At 45.7% G+C, this 23202-nt stretch overlaps 1 protein-coding gene across 1 annotated transcript; it reads right to left on the bottom strand.

Annotated features, from left to right (window-relative positions):
• Nucleotides 1-4175: 4175 nt before the first annotated feature.
• Nucleotides 4176-12560, bottom strand: LOC137517856 (fucolectin-like). The gene is made up of 4 exons (XM_068234920.1): nt 12453-12560; nt 12272-12369; nt 10783-11062; nt 4176-4530 (listed from the first exon to the last, which is right to left on the bottom strand). The coding sequence occupies exons 2-4, from the start codon at nt 12351-12353 to the stop codon at nt 4368-4370; spliced, it is 525 nt and encodes a 174-aa protein (XP_068091021.1). The 5' UTR covers nt 12354-12369; nt 12453-12560; the 3' UTR covers nt 4176-4367.
• Between the last annotated feature and the right edge of the window lie 10642 nt (nt 12561-23202).

The following is a 23202-nucleotide window of genomic DNA, read 5'->3' as shown; positions in this document are numbered from 1 at the left end:
TTTTATTGCACTGCATGTAGTGATTGGTGCAACAGTATGTACTGACAGTTTTGGCAATACCTCACCAGAGGAGCTGGTGGGCACTGTAGTACAGCACCTCTCACCAGAGACGAGGGCTCCCTGGTGAGAGTAGAGTGGTCAGACAGAACGGTTTTGCAACAGACAGACAGATTACAGTACAGAATCGAAAGGCAAAAGCAGAACGGTATCCAGGCAGAGTTTGGCAGTTAGATCAGATAGGCAAAGGTACATGATCAGGAGACAGAGTGTAAAACAGGCTGAGTTCTGAAAAGGGAGTGGGCCAAAAACAGCCAAACAGATTTGTTTAATTTCAATGGTAAAATGCAACTTATTGATGCCAAAGACGCCACAGCTCATAAACTTGGTCAGTGAGTGACTGTATGTCAAGGTTAGAAATAGTGGGCAGAGTCAAAAACAACTAACTTTTTACATGAGAAAATATAAATTGCAGCTATTCTTACACTGTTAATGGCAGAGTTCTCAAACTCAACACAGTTGGTCACTGGGTGACTAGGATTAATATTCGGAAAAGTAGGTGGAGCCTACAAGAGCCAATAAAAATTCACCTATTGATTTTCAAGGGGAATATTGAAATTGCTGTCATTCTTACACTGTTAATGGCAGAGGTCTCAAACCTGCTACAGTCGGTCATCAAGTGACTGGGGTTCAAATTCACTAAAGGGGTGGAGCCACAATCAGCCAATCAGATTTGCTTTTTTTTTTTTTAATAAACTGCTTCCATTCACACAATTTTGATGCCAGGAACCCAAAAGCTCACAAAATTGGTCATTGAGTAGTGACTGTGTGTCAAGGTTACAAAAAGTGGGTGGAGTAAAAAAAAACAGATTTTTCTGGGAAATTGTAAACTGCAGCCCTTCTTCACTGTTAATGGCAGGGTTCTGAAACTTTGCACAGTTGGTTACTGGGTGACTGGGATTAATATTCAGAAAAGTGGGTGGAGCCTAAAAAAGCCAAGTTAATTTTCAAGGGGAATATTAAAATTGCTGCCATTCTTGCACTGTTAATGGCACAAGCCTCAAACCTGGTACAGTTAGTCATTGGGGTTCAAATTCAGAAAAGGGGACAGAGCCACAAACAGTTTCATTTCTTGGGAAAATACAAATTATTAATGCCAAGGACCCCAAAGCTCACAAACTTGGTCATTGAGTGACTGTATGTCCAGGTTACAAAAAATAGGCGGAGCCAAAACCAAATTTCACTGGGAAAATGTAGACTGCAGCCCTTCTTACACGGTTTATTGCAGGGTTCCCAAACTTTGCCCAGATGGTCACTGGGTGACAGATAAATATTCAGAGAAGTGGGTGGAGCCTATAATAGCCAATCAAAATTCACCTGTTGATTTTCAAGGGGAATATTTAAATTGCTGCCATTTGTATACTGGTAATAGCAGATGCCTCAAACCTGCTACAGTTGGTCATTGGGTGACTGGAGTTCAAATGCTGGAGAGGGGCAGAGCCACAAACAGCCAATCTGATTTGTTTAATTTCTATGGGAATATACAAATTATTGATGCTAAACACCTCAAAGCTCACAAACTTGGTCATTGAGTGTATATGCGTTATGGTTAGAAGAAGTGGGCGGAACCAACACAAGTCAAATACATACCCGGGCAACGCTGGGTCATCAGTGGGTGGAGACAAATACAAATTTCACTGGGAAAATGTAAACTGCAGCCATTCTTACACTGTTAATGGCAGGGTTCTTAAACTTTGCACAGTTGGTCACTCAGTGAATGGGATTAATATTGAGAAAAGTGGGTGGAGCCTACAAAAGTGTATAAAGCTTCACCTATTGCTTTTCAAGGGAATATTTAATTGCTACCATTCTTGTACTGTTAATGGCACAGGCCTCAAACCTGGTACAGTTGGTCATTGGGTGACTGGGGTTCAAATTCAGAAAAGGAGGTGGAGCCACAAACAACCCATCAGATTTTTTTATTTCAATGCAAATTATTGATGCCAAAGACTACAGAGCTCACAAACTTCATGTGTTAGGGTTAGAAAAAGTGGGTGGAGCCGACACCAGCCAAATACATACCCGGGCAACGCCGGGCAATCAGAAAGTATTCATATATAAGTAAAAATAAATAATTTCCTCTCTCTACTGTCTCTTTCCTTCCTCCATGCAGTTAAATGTAATTATTATTTTGCATTTCCATTACGTTTCAACAATGTAATTTTGTACACATGAAGTATATTGTCATGCTATTATATTGATGTTTACAAATGTACCTAGTATAAATGTTTATGGTCTGAATACACCTTTTGATATTTTGTTGTTACGTAAACATATGTACATTTACTGTACTGTTGCCTTTTAAAAAAATGAATAAAAATTTTTACTGTTAAAAAAAAAATAATTTCCAAAGTAGTTTTTACTTTATTTGGGCAAAAACGCATCAAAAACACATGCAAAACCCATGTGGTTATTTTTTTTGCGGCCTATAGACTATCATTATGTGCGTTTTTTTCATGCATGTTCTAGACAAGACAAGACAAATAACATTTATATTGCGCTTTTCTCCTTGCGGACTCAAAGCGCCAGAGCAGAGCAGCAGCCACTAGGGCGCGCTCTATTGGCAGTAGCAGTGTAAGGGAGACTTGCCAAAGGTCTCCTACTGAATTAGTGCTGGCTTACTGAACAGGCAGAGCCGAGATTCGAACCCTGGTGTCCTGTGTCAGAGGCAGAGCCCTTAACCATTACACCATCAGCCAACTGCTGATGTTCTAAATGTTCTAATGTTCTAAAACGCATGCAATTCAAATAAGTTTGACCCTAGCCTAAAGGTATGCTCACAGGGTACACTTAAAGTCAAATACACAAAAGATAACCTAATTTAAAAGCATTGCATGTTAATTTAGGTGTACAATTGTTTGGGCATCTCTCTACATCCCTGAGTTGTAATGGACCACGTTATCCAAACGCAATCTCTAAATTGTGTTTCTGGATAACTAGCACATTACCCACAGCAATTTATACGCTATGAAAAGTAATGCGCACGCTATAGCCTGCAAAGTGTGTGTTGCATTATGCCTGCATCATAGCGCTCACATTAGGGAATGCAGTGTGAACTTTAGAAAGATTTCTGGAAAGTGGTATTGTGCTTCCCTCTTGTGGCTTCATGAAGAATTGCATTCTGAGAGCAATTCATGTTCAACTAGTTCTAAAAAGGGCTAATTTGATTTTGGCTTTTTTTTTCTATCCACTTACATACGTGAAAAATGCATTAGAACTGACAGGGTACTGAAAATCATTGAACCAATGCATTTTTCACATTTGTAAGGCCCTTACAGATGAGAGCTGCAATGAGTGTGATGCGTTCCATCACACCGCTTTAATAATGCCGGTCAGGAGTGTGAAACCGGCCTCAAACTTACAAAAAATACAGAGCAATCACTATCATTGCTTCTTATTAACTCAGAAGGGGTTGAGTCACCTGTGTTGCCTCCTTTTGCCGCTGCGCTCCATCTTCATGACACTTCCGCCTTCACAGCCAAACTTCCGGTTGTGAAGGTGGATGTGTCAGGAAGACTGAGAACAGCGTTCAGCGCAGTGACGAGAGGCGGCAACACAGGTAAGTTTTCTACTGTGACCAGGGCCCCTGTACATCGAGACAGGTCTTATGAGTAACGGAGCCACCATTATGTCAGACAAAAGTCACCAATTCTGAATTCCATCAAACAAAGAGAATCTGCTTAAAGAGAAACTCCGACCAAGAATTGAACTTTATTCCAATCAGTAGCCGATACCGCTTTTTACATGAGAAATCTATTCCTTTTCACAAACAGAACATCAGGGGGCGCTGTGTGACTGATATTGTGGTGAAACCCCTCCCACAAGAAACTCTGAGAACCGAGGTACTCCTGGCAGTTTCCTGTCTGTGAACCTTGTTGCATTGTGGGAAATAGCTGTTTACAGCGGTTTCCAATTGCCAAAAAAGCATGCAGCAGCTACATCACCTGCCAACAGTAAAAATGTCACCATGTAATAAATTTCAGAATATAAATCAGGGATTTAAAAGATTTTACAATGGGCAAACACTGACTAAATCATTTATACAGAATTATTGTAAAAATGAAGCACTTTTTTATTACATTATTTTCACTGGAGTTCCTCTTTACACATGAAGAAAACGGTGTTTTTTTTCAAATGATTTATTTCATAATTTATATCATTTTAGGGGAGTTTATTGCACAGTTTTGAGAATAGAGGGTAAATACTGACTTATTGCCTCACAGGAAACACACATGAAACATTGATCTCGACACGGCATTCTTCATTCTGAACATACGTGTGAAGTCAGGCCAGACTTGCACAAAGTCTGGCTAGATACACGGTTTCTCAATCCCCTCTGGGTAGACCTCCAGCTCACAGAAGTTGAGGATCTCTTCTCGTCCGGGGATGACCACACTGACATAGCGTCCCACCATCCCGCCACAGCACAGAGTGGTGGCAGCTCCAGGCTGTGGGTCGGAGATGGTTCCACACCTAAAAACACAGAATCAGGCAATGAAGAAAATAACGTGGCCACAGCTGTGAGAAGATGTCATGGCAGGCAGAAGATCATGGATGAGATAGAAGATCATTGAGCACAAGCAGGGCCGGATTTACAGCTCAGGAGCCTATAGGCACAGAAGTTCTGGCGCCCTAAGCCCCACCCATCAGCACAGACCACACCCCCAAGTCACACCCTCTTTTTATATAAGGTAACTTAGATATTAATAAAGACAAATAGAGAATACAAATAGCTGCGGCCGCACGCAGATCTGACTCCATGGGGGAGTATCCAGGGCTAGCCAGGGACGGACCTAGACCAAATTGCGCCTGGGGCAAGGTCAGGTTTTGGTGCCTAAACTGCCATTCCCATCCAGTTTTGGTGCCTAAAGGTCAGGTTTTGGTGCATAAAGGTCAGGTTTTGGCGCCTAAACTGCCTTTCCCTATCCAGTTTTGGAGCCTTTTTAAGAATTCAACAAACTGCGCCTGGGGCAAGAGACCCGCTCGCCCCCCCCTAGATCCGTCCCTGGGGCTAGCAAAAGCCTTGCCGTGGCAGAAGAGCAGTTCACAGACAGTAATTTCACCACCAATCAGCTGCCAGTCTGGAAGAGACCTTATTGGAGGAGAGTTGATTCTTGTGGTGGGCTGATAGTGTTCTGTTGATTCTATTGGCAGGGTGGCAGTGTTTAGTTGATTCTTGTGGCAGACTGGTAGTAATCGATCAATCCTAGTGTCAGGCTGGTAGTGATTGGTCGATTCTAGTGTCAGACAGGTAGTGATAAGTCAGTCCTAGTGCCAGGCTGGGTTGGTCGAATTTAGTGGCAGACAGGGAGTGATTGGTCATTCTTAGGGCCAGGCTGGTAGTGATTTGTCTATTCTAGTGACTGGCAGACAGTAACTGGTTAATTCTAGTGGCAGCCAGTACAGAGGGTTGCATTGTTTCCCTCCCACCAGCCAGTGGGAAGCTGCTCTGTCGTGCCTCCTCCCCACTCCATAGAATCAGCCCACTGTTCGGGTATACCCAAGTGATGTCGCACTAAGCATTGAGCTCCATAAGGTGACGCATATTATAATTGGAGCCTCATCAGTTCTCATAGTGAACCTTAACTTAATCAGGGGAAACCGTCTAAAATAAGTGGTACTTACCGGGGGCTTCCTCCAGCTCCAAGCTCCCAGGACGTCCCTCGCCGCAGCTCTCCCTGCAGCCGTTCACCGCAGGTCCGTGGGGATGACATCAGAGCGACCTCCAGGTCGCTCTGTACTGCGCCTGCGCGAGCGGCACTGTCAATCATCGCCACGTGGGCCGGAGCCTACTGCGCCTGCGCAGTCCGGACCAGGTTGGAGCTCCGGCGAACGGCTGCGGGCAGAGCTGCGGCGAGAGACGTCCTGGGAGCTTGGAGCTGGAGGAAGCCCCCGGTAAGTACCACTTATTTTAGACGTTTTGCCCTGATGACTTAATGAAAACAAAAAAGACTTTAACTTACCTGGGGCTTCTAACAGACCCCTGCAGCTGTCCTGTCACAAAGCGATCCTTTGCTCCCCAGCAGCAACCGTAACACTGCTCCTGCCTATAGAGCGCGTCCTTGTGGCTGCAGCTCTGGCGCTTTGAGTCCACCAGGAGAAAAGCGCGATATAAATGTTATTTGTCTTGTCTTTGTCTTGTCTGTCACTTGGATGCGCGACCCTGATCCATGCGCCTCCTAATCACGCTCCCGTGAACAAGAGTGCTCTTTCAGATATGCAGTACGAAAAAAATCTGTACTGCGCATGCACAGAACGCTCCCAGCGACCGGAGTGCAATCGAGGACGCGCGCAACCACACTGCATGCGGAAGGGCCCATCGGCCGGCCAGAAGAGGGTTACTGCGGAAGATTGGAGGAAGACTTAGTGACAGCGCGGGCACAGGGTGAGTGCAGGTAGCTGGTAGAAGCAACAGGTAAGTTAAAGTGCTTTTTTACCTACAGTTAAGGCTCCCTCCTCACTGATCTCCCTAGCCCCACTCCTCTAGCTGAAAGACCCCCCCCCCCAACAGTGTCCACTGCTGAAGCAATCCAATGCTTCCCTTTACCCTTTCAAGTGGCCCCCCTCCCCATCTGACACCTAGGACCTGGCTTCCACTTCCAGCCGTGTTTCCATAGGACACCTCAGCACTGTAGAGATGGGAAGTTCGGATCTTTTCAATGATCCGGATGATTCGAATCGGATCATTGAAGAGATCCGGATCTTTGATCCGAATCTCGGATCATTTTACTACCGGAAGCATTCGGGGGTGAAATAACTAGCAGGACAGGTCTGTGGACAGAGAAGGGGAGGGGGGTGGACACACAGAGAAGGGGAGAAGATGGACAGAGGGCAGGGAGTGGACAGAGAAGGGAGGAGGTACGAGCAGAGAGCAGAAATGTTTGCACGTGATACCCACATGCTGAAGTCATATGCTTTACATATATTTCACCTATATGCTCATCTGTACACTTTGAAAGAAAAGGTCGCACAGTGAAAGAAACCATTCCCAGAAGTGTAGTGCAGCTGTTTAGAGCGAGTGCAGGAGGATCATATTACGCTGCAATCACAGTGCCTGCAAAGTTACTGAGCTGTGCTGAGCTGAGCCAAAAGCTTCCCATGTGTTCACTGTGCACAACTACTGAACAGACAGCCTGTAATGAGCAGCACGTTATAGCCAGTATATGTGCTCTACACATATCTGGCAGTGGCACCCATGTCCCCTCTACCTGTCCCTGCAAGGCTGGCTCCCCTGAGTCCCCTGCAACAGAGCGATCCATCTCTGCTCTGCTTCCAGGACCCCGCTGCTACCCGCTGAGAGGGGGCGTGTCGCTCCTGGCCCCGCCCTTTTTGCAATCCGAATCACTCATTTTGATGATTCGGATGATCGACTCATAAAATAGATTCGGATCAAAGATCCGAATCGTTCATGATCCGGACAACACTACAGCACTGACCAGCAGTCCCCTGACCTGATCAGAGCAGCAATGACATCAGGTCAGGTACAGCTGGACAGAGCTGCCTGTCACCTTAGGAAAACAATTATGGGAAGCATTGCAGGACTGGCTGAGCAGGGGACCCCCACCCCTCCTCCATTGTTGTCTCTGCTAGGAAAAGGAGGGGGGAGGATCAAAGGTCCCAAGCCTCTGCCTAATAATCAGTCACTTACTGCAGAGCTTCTCTGTGTGACTACAAGTAGCTGGCTGTGCGGAGCATGTTCACCAGCGTCATCTTCAAAAGACCCGGGCACAGGCTGAACCAGTAGACACATGGGAGGGGGGAGCAAAGCCCACACGCTGTGCAGCTAACCTGAGACCTGAGGACAGTTGTCATAGGCAGCATTCCATACCGCCCCTCTGTCACTATACTGAGTTTCCTGACTCTCTGCACCATGTGAAGGGAGGGGCGGGAACAGAGGGTTTTTTTGTATTTAGCCTAGCTCCGCTCTCATACCTCCCCCCATTTCACAGCCTTTGTGGTAGCTTCTCTATTAGTTCCCAGCGGCCAGAATTAGTAAAATAAACAAAGCCAGGACAGTGCACGCTGCCTCCCGATACCTATTGCCTACTGTATCCTGCACACAACCGTAGCGTCCTGATTCACCTGCGTGCATCTATACAGCGGCAGCCAGGGACACTGTGCTGCTGTCAGTAGCAGGGGACATCTGGCATTGCGCTGCGGGCGGGATGAGGCGGGGCGGTCCGGGTTAATTATCTCGCTCTGACTTTTTTTTTTTTTTACTTTGATCAATCATGGGAGCCAATCAGGGGCCGCCTCTGCCCCTTAAAGGCGCCTGTAGGCACGTGCCTACAGTGCCTTATGGTAAATCCGGCCCTGAGCACAAGCATTGGGTATACAATAATATTAACATGCACACAGGCTGAAGTCCTGGTTATCCGGAACTACCCCAACCAGCAGTCTGAACCAAATCACCATCAGTACTCAGTGAAGTCCGACTTTTAGGCTGTTTGTGGGCATGTGCTTAAAGGGCCACTATTGGGAAAAAGTGAAAAAGGTAAAATACATGTAAACAGGTAGAAATAAGAAGTACACCCCTTCCAGAGTAAAATAAGCCATAAAATACTTTTTTCCGATGTAGCTGTCACAGAAGATAGTAGAAATCTGACAAAACTGACAGGTTTTTGACTAGTCCAACTCTTCAGTGGGGATTTTTAGTATTTTTTTTTCCTATTATTACTATTAGTTCTTTTTTACTATTTAGTACTATTTTTTATTTTACAAAAGTGATCACTGGAAGACATCTATACCCCCCATCCCCCCACATACACACACACACACCTGTTCGCATACTATGGCAGTTGGACTGAGCAACTGCCTTTCACTAAGTGCTGCTGAAATAATGAAAACCCTGAGATAGTCCAAAACCTGTAATTTCTGTCAGATTTGTACTACCTACTGTAAGTGACAGCAACATAGGGAAAAAGTAATTTATAGTTAATTTTACTTTGGGAGATATGTCCTTCTTAGTTGTATGTGTTTACATGTACTGTATTTTCAACTTCACAATTTTCGCGATAGTGGTCCTTTAACCACTTCACCACTGCACGCGTTCCCATCCGCACTTCGGGAACGCGTGCAGGAGGCCGACACGCACGGCATCAGACAGTGCATAGACTGCACTGTCTGATGTTCACACTGCATGCGTTCCGGACCTGTGCGGTCCGGGAACGCATGCTGCGCGCATTTTTTCCCAAAACGCGCGGCTGTCCAATTCACTTTCAATGAATGGGATCAGCCACGCAACACATACAAATGCGGATGGCGTGCGTTCGTACGCGTTGCGTTCCGAACACACGGCTGTCTGCGTTTGCTAATGTGAACAAAGCCTAAGGGGTTTTTCCCCTTATGGGCCACAGCCATTTTCAAATTTCAGCGCTCCTTCCATTCATTCGTCAATAACTTTATCATTACTTATCACAACAAAATGATATATATATCTTGGTTTTTTCACCACCAATTAGGCTTTCTTTGGATGGTATGTTTTGATAGGAATTATTTTATTTAAATGCATTCTAAAATAAGAAAACAATTGAAAAAACTCATTTTTCAGTTTTCGGCGACGTTTTAAAATAAAATGTGCTACTGTGGATAAAACTTGCACATTGTATTTGCCCATTTGTTCCTGTTATTACAATGTTTAAAATATGTCCCCTAAAAGGGCCAGTGCACACCAAAAACCTCTAGCAGATCTGCTAACGCTAGAGGTTTTTGAAGCAGATTTCAGTGCGATTCCTAGGCATGTTTAGAGAGGTTTTCTAAGCATGCCTAGCGTTTTCTGTAGCGGTTTTGTGTAGCAGATTTCATATATTGTTACAGTAAAGCTGTTACTGAACAGCTTCTGTAACAAAAACGCCTGGAAAACCGCTCTGATCTAGCGTTTTTCAGAACGGTTTTCCACTTTAACATTGAGGCAGAAACGCCTCAGAAATCTAAAAAATACTGCAGCCCCCGAGTTTGCGTTTGTGGAAAAACGAACGGCTCCGGTGTGCACCATTCCATTCAATTTCATTAGCCAAGCAAAGCAGTTTCCCCCCTGCAAGCATTTTAAAAAACGTTCCAGAACCGCTCTGGTGTGCACCATCCCTAAGGCCTGGTGCACACCAAAACCCACTAGCAGATCCGCAAAATGCTAGCAGATTTTGAACTGCCGTTTTTCAGAGCGGTTTGCGTTTTTCCTATACTTAACATTGAGGCAGAAACGCATCCGCAATCCAAAAAATGCCTCACCCCGAGAGTATGCGTTTCTGCAAAACGCCTCCCGCTCTGGTGTGAACCACCCCATTGAGATACATTGACCAAGTGGATCCGCAGCCGCAAGCGGCTGCAGAAACGCTGAAACAGTCGCTCGGTGTGCACCAGCCCTCAAAGTGTATTTTTTCAGTTTTGCATCTGTCACTAATTACAAGCCCTAATTACAAGCAAAAATAACAGTAATATACCTTCATGACACACATATTAAAAAAGTTGTTGTCCCTAAAGTAACTATTTATGTAATTAAAAAAAAAAATGTCATTATATATATGTGTGTGTGTATATTGTGCACATACATGCAGGATCTAAAACTCTCCTGGAACATACATGAGGGTTTGACACTCTGCTGCGACATGCATGCAGGATCAGACACTGCTGGAACACACATTCAGGAAATTACTGTACATGGGACACATAGCCTGGGGCACGCCAGAGACATTCACTCACTGCTGTATGCAGGCATGTGATACTCACACAGGATTTCGGTTATGGGGGTCATTTCCAACTCGGATTTCAGCCCCTTTGAGGCGTTTCCAGCAGCAGGCATCCTCCCTGTTCACAACGAGCACAGCCCCAACCTTGCGCGACTTGCGAAAATCCACCCTCCACCATGCAGACTCCTCACTCTTTGTTAGGACACAGGACTTCCCTCTGTAAAGTCCATTGCGATTCCCATCTATGGCATTAGATGCATTCCCATTGACGTGGTACAGAGAGATTTGGCTGGGTTTACCCTCTGGAGCAAAGTTATTTCCTGGCAAAGAAAAAAAGATGAACTAATAAGAGACAGGTGGGTATTTTTTCCATAAACATTATAAATAGAGATGAAAGAATGGATAGCACACTGTGATGATTGGCCAGTACGAGGAAGGAATAAGTATATGTATATGAAAAAATAAGTATGTTATAACAGGCGGAGTTTGGGTTGCTTTATACCAGGGGTGTCCACACTTTTTATGCCAAGGGCCATACTGCCATTCTTGAGAGTGCTAGGGGGCCAAACTACCAAAATTAAACACAATTATTGCTGGTTGCCGTTAGGTACAATATGCCTGTGATATACTGTCAAATAAAATATTTCCATGGGAGATAACCCATTTACCGAGTGCAGTTAGCACAGTGACAGCTGCTAATCAGTGGCTGTTACTGCTGCTGGCACAGTAGTGACTGCTAATCAGTGGCTGTTACTGCTGCTGGCACAGTGGCAGCTGCTAATCAGTGGTTGTTACTGCTGCTGGCATAGTGACAGCTGCTAATCAGTGGATGTTACTGTTGCTGGCACAGTGGCAGCTGCTAATCAGTGGCTGTTACTGCTGCTGGCACAGTGACAGTTGCTAATCAGTGACAGTTACTGCTGCTGGCACAGTGACAGCTGCTAATCAGTGGCAGTTGCCAGTTACTGCTGCTGGTACAGTGGAAGTTGCTAATTAGTGGTTGTTACTGCTGCTTGCACAGTAGCAGCTGGTAATCAGTGGCAGTTACTGCTACCGGCACAGTGGTAGCTGCTAATCAGTGGCTGTTACTGCTGCTAGCATAGTGGCAGTTGCTAATCAGTGGTTGTTAGTGCTGCTGTCACAGTGGCAGCTGCTAATCAGTGGCTGTTACTGCTGCTGTCACAGCGGCAGCTGCTTATCAGTGGATGTCACTGCTGCTGGCACAGTGGTAGCTGCTAATCAGTGGCTGTTACTGCTGCTAGCATAGCGGCAGTTGCTAATCAGTGGTTGTTACTACTGCTGTCACAGTGGCAGCTGCTAATCAGTGGCTGTTTGCATATAGATGGTAGAAGAAAACCATGTTCATCCTATAGACTGGTGCCAACTTTAATTGGCTTAAACTAGACCCCTGTCACAATGGCCATATGAGGGAGGGTAGACATCCTTTGAATAAGGATAACGGACATAATTTTAGGAAAGATTATAGTTATGTCTGTAAAATAATACAATATTTTCGTGACTGAACTTACCTTTCACCTCACAGTAGGAATCTGCCTGGAAAACCCCAAATATGGCCAAACATAGCAGAGGAATCACTGGAAGCTGCATCATTCTGAGCACTCTGGAACTGCAAAGTAAATAAAGGAAAGAATGTAAGATGGAACAGACAATAGCATTATTTCAGGTAGCAGAGAAGATATTGTCCCTCACCTGTGGTCTGACAGAAGTCTGTGTAGATAGCAGGTCGGCGTCTTGAACGCGCTATTTATAGCGTTTACCAGCGGACAGATTTTGGACTCTTGTCCAGCTCACACCTCAGTCCTCTGGAATGTTTGTGGACTCCTCCTTGCTGCTTTAGTATGCTTACTTTCCCACCAATGGCCGCCTCTTGTTGTGGCCACTTTAACTTGTTATATGAGCACAAATATTACACCCGTTATTCAGGAATTAGAGATGTTGTGTACTTTACAAACCAAAATGTGACAAGTGACATTTTTGATTAATGTGCTCCGCAGGAGAGCAAAGTAAATAAATGCCAGAGCCACCAAATTAGCTCATCCACTTGACTCTATTCTTCAGTAAAGTCTGTGTGACTCTCCATCAAACTTACAAACAACCATACAGCTTCCACAAAAAGTTTCAAACTCCTGACTTTTTTATGGATTAGTGGTGCAATTTTTTTTGCAGGCTTTTAGACCCTACAACCTGGGAAAAACAATCACACCGCAGAGAGATCTGCAGCAGCCCCAGCACTCACTTACCTCCCTGGGATCCAGCGATGCAGTTCTCCCTCCGGCCGGTGCTGTAACTCTGTAGTGAGATCGCCATCTATCGTCATGACAACAAACGACGATCTCACCCAAGAGATGCAGAGACTAGGACAGGAAGGAGAATTGCTGCCGGCATCTGGATCCTCCGGGAGGTGAGTGAAGACACCCGCTGTGCGCTATGCTCTGCACAGTTCTGCCGGGGGTACCACGAGTCACGCTCGGGGTTACTGCTCCTGGCTTGTTTTTTTCCACCGCAAGCCTGACTCGTGATAACCACCAAGGAGGTTAAATGACTCTAAAAAAAAATCTACTTACCCGGGGCTTCCTCCAGCCCCTGGCAGCCATCCTGTGCCCTCCGGTGTTCCGGGATCCCCTCTGCTGGAGATGCCTATCTCACCAGGTCGGCATCTACTGCGCCTGTGCGAGCGCTCACGTGGTCTGCTCCAGGCGCAGAAGTACTGCGCAGAACACTTCATACTTAAAGTGGACCTGAACTCTTGCACAGGACAGAAGGAAAACATAGAGAAAAGATCCCTGTATGTACTTAGAGAGTGTAGTCTGTCTAATTCCCCCTTATTTGTGACTAAATCAAAAGTTGTAAGTTGATCTCGCAGCTGCGTCAGCTCAGGATTTTCCTCTGCCACGGCAGAGCAGCTCATTTGTAAGCACAGGATGTTGCGAGATTTTTCTTGGTCTGCCACTTCGAGCCTTAACTTGAACTGAGCCTGTGGTCTGCCCAAATTTATGAACCTGCCTAATTTTATTTAAACAATTATTGTGCATTTTCTGTAAATCCAATAAACCTTATTTCACTTCTCAAATATCACTGTGTGTGTCTCCTATACGATATATTTAACTGGCATTTTTTTTATCGTAGCAACCAACAATTTATACAGGAAAATCATGACAATTAACAAGGTTGCCCAAACTTTCGCATCCCACTGTATTTTAGAGCTGAGATTAAGTTCTGAGTTCAGGTCCGTTTTAGTGGCTCTGACCTGACATTTTCTGAAGTAGGAAATGCAGCAACTGGTGACAGGGAGAAAGAGACATGACACATGCACAGCAATATGAGAACAAAATGTTGAATCTCAGGGCTGGAACCCACTTGAGCTTTTTTTGAGCATTTGGGGATCGCTTTAAATCGCTAGCAATTTCCCTTAACGCTCTGCCAATGTAAATGGATGGGACCAGGCCCGGATGTACCTCACAGGAGCCCATAGGCACAGATGTCCTGGAACCCTCAATGAACCTACATACCTTCACCAAAGGGTACCATAGGTAGCTACGAGTGTCCCTTAGGTAGCCAGAAGTACCCTCAATATTAATTGGCATACGGGAGGAGGGAGGCACTGGGGGAGGAGAGAGAGACGTCTTTCCATCATCAGGCGCCTGTAGGCAAATGCCTATAGAGCCTTATTGGAAATGGATGGGACAGATTCCACTAGAGCGATTGCGATTAGGCAAAGTGCAATCGCAGGACATGCAGCATTTTTAGAACATTTCCATTCTAATGTATTGTATAGGAGCAGGGCAATCGCTCCCAAAATCGCTTGCAAAACGCTACCAAAAATCGCTAGAGGTTGCAATAGCGCTTTGTAGTGGGTCCCAGGCCTCATGTGAAAATCAAAATGTTGGAAAATAAAGAGATTTTTTTTTAAATAATGGGCTATTGGATTGTAACCTAACCATGGAAAGCTACACTCTCCTGTTTTTGCAGAGGGAGACACGCTTTAATGAAGACTGTGACGTTCTCCATTGCTCAAGATACACGTCACTAGGGTTGTAAAAAATGTGTCATTCTTTCCAGCATAAACTTTCTTTAGCCAAAGATGTCATACGTTGCATATTTATCTTCATCAGAGCATTACTAGGAGTATGCGCTACATACCTGAGTCACAGATGGCATTGGGTCATTTACCAAAACTGGTAAGTCCGGTGTTTTTTATTCCCGGTCCAATTTTTTTTCTTTTTTTTTGATGAATGTCCTCCCTTTTCTCTTATGACAGCTGGTAATTCGCGCAAACAGTGTGTCACGGCTTGTTTGCATACAGGAGGCTGGAAAGTTTCGGCAGTTCTTAATTCTTTTGTATATTTGTCACAGTCGGTTGAGCAGGTTCATGCACAGAATATATCTTGCAAGATGCGGGGAATGTTGTTACACAGCAGCACGTAGGCAACATAAGGCACAGCTGCAAACAATGGATTTCGCAGAAGACAATATTTAGCCTTTATTAAAAACGTACCTGAAATAATCTGAAAGATTAAGGCCGCATTCACACTAGAGCGTTTTGCCGGCGATTTCAGCAAAACGCTCAAGCGCTAGTGCAATAATAACCTATGGGCCTGTTCTCACTTGGGCGATTTGCGTTAATCGCCGGCTCTAAAAAATGCCAGAGCAAAACGCTAGCAAAAGCGCTAGCGTTTTGCGTTTTGTAAGTGTGAATGGGGCCTAAGGCCGGTTTCACATCGGCAGCCAGTGTTTTGATTGCGGTGCGAATATAAAATAGCAAAAACAAGCTTCGTGCGTTGATGTAATACGCGGAAGCAAAACACACCGTGAGGCTCTCTACTGCTCACTTCCTGTGGAAGAACTATGTATTGCAGGCAGTTTTTCAAATATCTGCGGCACCATTGACTTACTTGACTTCCTGTCAACGTGTGTTACCGCAGATGCTGTCCCATAACGCGTTAATGATCTTGCGTCTGGCGTGCGTGAACCCCTGCCATGCTCCCATGCCCGGGAGAGTTCTGCGCAGTACTACTGCACAGCACACCCACCCCCGATCGACCTATATTTTTTTTCCTGTCTGATCAAAAGTATTGATCAGTCAAACAGTGAGGCCCCATTCACACTAAAGCGTTTTGCCGCGATTTCGGCAAAACGCTCAAACGCTAGCGCTTTTTAAAAGTGCTAGCGTAATGAAACCCTTTGGGCCCGTTCTTACTTGGGTGATTTGCGCTAATCGCCGCAAATCACCTAAAAACGGGCAAAAACGCGAAATGCAAACGCGGCGCCTGCTCCATTTTCAGGCGATTTCCTGGCGATCGCGTTCCAGCGCTATAGAAGTACTAAACGCGATCGTGGCAAAATTGCCCCACTGTTCAGTGATTTTACCGCGTGAAATCGCGGAAAAATCACTCCTGCCAAACGCCGGAGAAAATCTCCGGGGTTTTGCGTTTCTAAGTGTGAATGGGGCCTCACATAACGTAAAAGGTCACGTTTTATGTCATGGGTGTGTTTTTTGTTTGCGTTTTTCAATTGCGGTTTATGGAAATAACTAGGAAGACAACAGGAAGCGGAAATACATTACAACATAATAATTTAAAAAAATGCTTATAAAAACGCATGTAAAACGCATGAAAAACGCATACCATTGCATTTCCATTGACTTTCATTATGTGCGTTTTTGATGCGTTTTGCATGTTATGCAACAAAACCAGCGGTTTTCAAAACGCACACATACAAAACGCATATGCGTTTTTTTCCTGTGGCCCATAGACTTCCATTAGCGGCAAACACGCAGCGTTTTCCGCAACGCTTGCGTTTCTGCTAAGTGTGCGCCTTGATTCCCATCCGATTCGATCAGGGTGATTACATTTAGGCTGGTTTCACAGTGGGACGTTACAGGCGCACGTTAGAGCAGCCTGTAACGCAGCCCACCGCACAGTAATGAAAAATCAATGGGGCTGTTCACAGTGCGGACGTTGCGTTACATTGTAACGCTGCGTCACAAGACAACGTACTGCATGCAGTACTTTGGACGCGGCTGAGCCGCGTTAGACTGCTCGCACATGCTCAGTAATGTTGGGGAGGAGCGGAGAGCGGCCAGGCACATGGCTAATTAATATGCACTGCACGTTATGACGTGCAGTGTTTACTTCCTGGAGCAGCCGCTCTGTGCGGCGATTGGCCGGCGGGACCACGTGATGCCGCATGCGCACAAGAGTGCGCATCACGGCATCACTGACGCCAGAGTGAGCTGCACAACGCGGCTCACTCTGACGTCCAGATCTAGCACTACCAGGCGTTCCGTTAGGGGGACATTATGCGACCTTAACGCCCCCTCTAACGCAACGTCCTGGTGTGAAATTAGCCTTATAGTGACTCAAATGGGAAAATCAATGTGTGCATGAGTCCTTTTAGTGTAAGTTCAGCCCAAATACCGTAGTGCAAATGAAATATGTACATGCCAATTATAGAAACCTGAAGTGAGAGGTATTTGGAGGCTGCCATATTCATATCTGGCTGTCCTGCTGATCTCTTTGGCTCCAGTAGTGTCTGAATCACCCACCTGAAACAAGCGTGAAGCTAATCCTAATGCATGCTTGTTCAGGGTCTATGACTGAGGGTACGTTTCCACTTGAGCGGCGCGATTTGCTCGCGGAAACCGCGTCAACGATTCCGCATGCGGTTGCGGATTCGTTGACGTTTCCATGCGAATTTTCACGCGGAATCGCCCGCGGTTTTAACAACGCGATTTTAACCATGTCAATGCCGGCGAGCATTGACATGGGTTTTTAGACGAAATCGCACGCGGAAACGCCGGGAAAACCGCAAGACTAAAGAGCTTGCGGTTTTCCTATTTAGTTACATTACCGACGATTTGCGTGCGGGTGTGCGGCGTGCGAATTCTGACGGCTCTGCTGTGCAGATTTTTTCTGCATAGCGAGCCGCACAGAATTCGTGACAAGTGGAAACGGCGCCATCCACTTGTATTGGTTGAGCGAATCTGCATGCAGGAAAAATACTGTATGCTGTTTTATAATTCAAACCACACTGGTCCTTTCTATCCTGGTTCATTTTCCTTCATATTAACATTTTAACATGAGTAATATATCAATTAAAGGATGGGAATAAAGTTTAGAGTCACATTTTGTTAGTAGAGAAATATATATATTTACATAGAAAGAGGGACAAAGTCCTGAAAGAGGGACAGTTGGGAGCTTCATCGACAAGCCCCTGTAGGTTCCAGAGGCTTCCGTGTCCTGAAGTAAATACCCAAACTGGGCTGTTTTTTCCCTTCAGGTATACTTTTAATATGCACATCAGTGGTACTGGAGAATACAGAGAATTGATATTCACACAGTTGAACACTAGAGATGGCCCGAACGGTTCGCACGTGAACTTATTCGCGCCAACTCCGGTGGTTCGCGGTGAACCGCAAACTATATGCGAGTTCGACCCGCCCCCTATACTACATCATTAGGGTCAACTTTGACCCTCTACTAGAGTGACCAGACGTCCCGGATTGCCCGGGACACGTCCTGGATTCGGGGTCCGCTGTCCCAGGCAGCATGAGGTCCCGGGAAACGTCCCGCTTTCAGCAGCGGGACGTCCCGGCCTCGGGACTCTGGCCACTCTATCCTCATGAACTGGCAGCGGCGTCTATAGACGCCGTGCCAGTTTATTGCCTGCAGCCCCGCTCCAGCCTCCTTCTTCCGGTTTCTGTTCCGACACCGGCAGGCGAGCAGGGCTACGGCAAGATGGCTGCCGAAGCCCTGTACTGGAGACTATTTGTGTCTCCAGTACAGAGCTTCGGGCGCCTTCTTGCCATAGCCCTGTCAGCGCGGGAGACGAGCAGAAGGAAGGTGGTCCAAGGAGCAGCGCGCCAGAGGCCGGAGACTTCTGCCAGGTGAGTAAATGCTTTCTTTTCCAGGTGAAATGTTTGCCCGCATTGCGTTTCTTTTCCAGGTGAAATGTTTGCCCGCATTGCGTTTCTTTTCTGGTGAAATGTTTGCCCGCATTGCGTTTCTTTTCTGGTGAAATGTTTGCCCGCATTGCGTTTCTTTTCTGGTGAAATGTTTACCCGCATTGCGTTTTTTTTCTAGGGGAAATGTTTGCCCGCATTGCGTTTCTTTTCTGGTGAAATGTTTGCCCGCATTGCGTTTCTTTTCTGGTGAAATGTTTACCCGCATTGCGTTTTTTTTCTAGGGGAAATGTTTGCCCGCATTGCGTTTCTTTTCTGGTGAAATGTTTGCCCGCATTGCGTTTCTTTTCTGGTGAAATGTTTACTCGCATTGCGTTTTTTTTCTAGGGGAAATGTTTGCCCGCATTGCGTTTCTTTTCTGGTGAAATGTTTGCCCGCATTGCGTTTCTTTTCTGGTGAAATGTTTGCCCGCATTGCGTTTCTTTTCTGGTGAAATGTTTGCCCGCATTGCGTTTCTTTTCTGGTGAAATGTTTGCCCGCATTGCGTTTCTTTTCTGGTGAAATGTTTGATCGCATTGCGTTTCTTTTCTGGTGAAATGTTTGCCCGCATTGCATTAATTTTCTGGTGAAATGTTTGCCCGCATTGCGTTTATTTTGTACTGACATGTTGCCCGCATTGCGTTTATTTTGTACTGACATGTTTGCCCGCATTGCATTTATTTTGTACTGACATGTTTGCCCGCATTGCATTTATTTTGTACTGACATGTTGCCCGCATTGTGTTTATTTTGTACTGACATGTTGCCCGCATTGCGTTTATTTTGTACTGACATGTTTGCCAGCATTGCGTTTATTTTGTACTGACATGTTTGCCCGCATTGCGTTTATTTTGTACTGACATGTTTGCCCGCATTGCGTTTATTTTGTGCTGACATGTTGCTCATTGCGTTTATTTTCTGGTGTCCGGGGTAACTGTTACTGCATTTATTATTTAATGGTCATAGATGGCTATGTTTGCTGCTTTGTGGTTACGGTATACTATTAGCATCACACAGTTTCTGCACACCCATGATGCAAAGTCTCGTTTGTCCACATCGTGGCGTAAACACTGCTTTCTTATGCCTCGCTGTTACATCATTACGTTAGTTCCGCCCATACAATGTCATGGCCACGCCCATTTTCGCTGCCCCCCCCCGTACTTCATCGCTGCGCGCTCTTCAGTCCTCCCCACTTTTCGCCGGGGCACGCTGCGCGCGCCGCCCGCGCCCCCCCCCACCCTCCCCCTCCCCGTCCCAGGTTGGACCCACAAAAATCTGGTCACTCTACCCTCTACATCAGTCAGCAGACACAGGGTAGCCAATCAGGCTACACTCCCTCCTGAAGCCTCCCCCCTCTTATAAAAAGCAGACAGCGTCAGCCTTTTCACTCACTCGTGTGGCTGCAGTAATTAGAGAAGGGTGAGAACCTGCTGTATAGATATAGGGAAAGCTTAATTAGGCTCTTGTGTTATGCTGCATACACACTTGAGATAAATTCCATGTAGTATGAGAGCCATACTCTACACAGTCTATTCTATGGAGCTGCACTCCCCCAGATCCTCATACACACCTTGTTTAACAGACTTCATCTGCATATCTCGCAATCATCTGCAGATCTGCAAATCCATCCTGGTGGATCTGATCTGCAGATGATTGCCTGTTAAACAAGGTGTGTATGATGATCTGCAGATCTCATAGACTATGAATGCATTTTGCAGGCATGGATCTTTTGCAAGAACAGATCTTTTGCAGATAATGATCTTTTGAATGTGTACAGGCATCTTTGTGTGCAGCATCTTGCAAAGATTTTATCTGATGGGGAGTGCAGCTCCATGGAATAGACTGTGTAGAGTATGGCTCTCATACTACATGGAATGGGGTAAAATTGGTCTGTGATCTTGCCTTTTCCAAAGACTTTTATCTCAAGTGTGTATGCAGCATTAGGCTTGTTAGGCCACATACACACATCAGACCATAGTCTTTTGAAAATGAAAGATCACAGACCAATCTTACCATCCTTCATGTAGTATGAGAGCCATACCTTCACAGTCTTTTCTATGGAGCTGAACTCCACATCAGAAAAAAATCTTTGCAAGATGCTGCACACACAGATGCTGTACAGACACAAACGATCAGTATCTGCAAAAGATCTGTTCCTGCCAAAAATCCATTCCTGCAAATTGCAATGATAGTCTATGAGATTTGCAGATCATCATACACACATGATTTAACTGACATTCATCTGCAGATCAGATCCACCAGGATGGATTTTCAGATCTGCAGATGATTGCTTGATCTGCAGATGAATGTCAATTAAATCATGTGTGTATGATGATCTGCAGATCTCATAGACTATCATTGCAATTTGCAGGAATGGATTTTTGGCAGGAACAGATCTTTTGCAGATACTGATCTTTTGTGTCTGTACAGCATCTGTGTGTGCAGCATCTTGCAAAGATTTTTTTCTGATGTGGAGTTCAGCTCCATAGAAAAGACTGTGTAGAGTATGGCTCTCATACTACATGAAGGGTGGTAAGATTGGTCTGTGATCTTTCATTTTCCAAAGACTATAGTCTGATGTGTGTATGAGCCTTTAGGTTGCCAAAATTCAATCAGCAGTCACTGTTGTTCTGTCACTGAGTTACCTCAGCCCGGCGACCATATGGGCTGGAAAGCCACCATCACCTGCACTCTCGTCATGGTGCACACCAGTCCAGCACGGCCGTCACTACACAAACAGCTGTTTGCGGTGCGTTACACAGTGAGTTTGGTCTGTCAGTGTGAAGCAGTACACTAATTACACTACCTGATTAATGTATACACATGCAATAGGTTTTAAAGCACTTTAGGCCTCCAATTTAGCATGCAATGTGATTTCTGCCCTTAAAAGGCTGCTGTGCGTCAAATCCAGATTTTGGTGTGTATCCAACTCCCCCATGCAAAAACTCAGATGTTAGAACCCTTGAAACATCTTCTCCATCACTTTTGCGGCCAGCATAAATGTTTCAAGTTTTCAAGGTTTGCCTCCCCATTGAAGTCTATTGCGGTTCGAAAAGTTCGCGCGAACGAACTTTTTGCGGAAGTTCGCATTTCGCGAATCGAAAATCAGAGGTTCGAGCCATCTCTATTGAACACCAACACTAAATTTAGGGAGGGCAATATTAAGATTTAAAGTACCCCCTAATTTAGGAAAAAACATACCGAATGGAGTCCATGGAGGTTTAGATTATCTCCTCCTGAGGGTCCAGATGCTGCTCACTGTCCTCAGGGTCCCTCCCGATTCCGGTCCTCTTACCTCCTGCATTCCAGAACTTCTGCTGAGCAGCGCAGAGGGATTCTGAACTACACAAGCATGGGTTTGGAACTACACATGTGCAATAAAAGAAAACACTCGTGGACAGGCCCGGATTTACCTCATAGGAGCCTATAGGCACAGATGTCCTGACGTCATAGACTTCGCCCTCCATGAACCTAACCCCCCCCCCCCACCGAACTGCACCGCAAGAGTGCTAGCTGTCCCAGCTGTCCTTTTTCCCTTACTTCCCTTTCCCATCAAAGGTAGCTACAGGTGCACCTTTCTATTAGGTAGCCAGAGCTACAGTATCCTCCAGAATTAACTAGAGGTGTCCCCAAGTATTAAGTGGCTACAGGTTCCCCTGACTGATCTGGTCAGTAAAATGCCTAGACCCGGTTGAGTAACCTCTCATTTACACTCTGCTAGGGACTCTGCATAGGGAAGGAGGGAAGCACTTGGGTAGTGGAGTGAGCCGCCTTTTCACCATCAGGCGCCTGTAGGCATGTGCCTACAGTGCCTTATGGTAAATCCGGCCCTGCTCGTGGATGTACAGAATCTTTGCACACGCAGGAGCTTGCGTCTGCTTAGTTCTAAATTATGCAGTGCTGCTTGGGGGAACTTCCCAGAAAGAATTTGACTGAAGTATATTATATTCCAGCGTATAAGACGACTGGGCGTATAAGACGACCCCCCAACTTTTCCAGTTAAAATATAGAGTTTGGGATATACTCGCTGTATTATGCTGGGTATACACGGCTCGATTTTGATCCATTAAGATGGCTCGATAGATAATTTCCAACATGTCCGATCTCCCTCCCGATCGTTTCAACGCTCGATTCCGGATTGAAGTGAATGGAAAAAGATAAGAAAAATGAGCGGAAAATAAGAGAATTGACTGCGGAATCGAGTGGCGAAGCGATCGAGCGGGAGAATTGAGCGGCAAAATCGAGCCGTGTATGCCCAGCATTAGACTACCCCTCTTCCAATGCACACCAAATAAAAATTTTAAAAAATCATATATTGGTGCTACGTATGAACAAATACTGGTGCTGTACTGTATGTGGTACCCAGTATATAACACTATACTGGCGATTAGAGTTGGGCCGAACGGTTCGCCGGCGAACGTGGTTCGCACGAACTTACGTGGTTCGCGTGCGGTTCGCCCCATAATGCACCTGAGGGTCAACTTTGACCCTCTACATCACA

This window comes from Hyperolius riggenbachi, chromosome 5 (assembly GCF_040937935.1).
Source record: "Hyperolius riggenbachi isolate aHypRig1 chromosome 5, aHypRig1.pri, whole genome shotgun sequence".
Classification (NCBI taxonomy): domain Eukaryota; kingdom Metazoa; phylum Chordata; class Amphibia; order Anura; family Hyperoliidae; genus Hyperolius; species Hyperolius riggenbachi.
The sequence above is the reverse complement of the archived record's forward strand: the minus strand, read 5'-3'. Positions and strand labels throughout refer to the sequence as shown.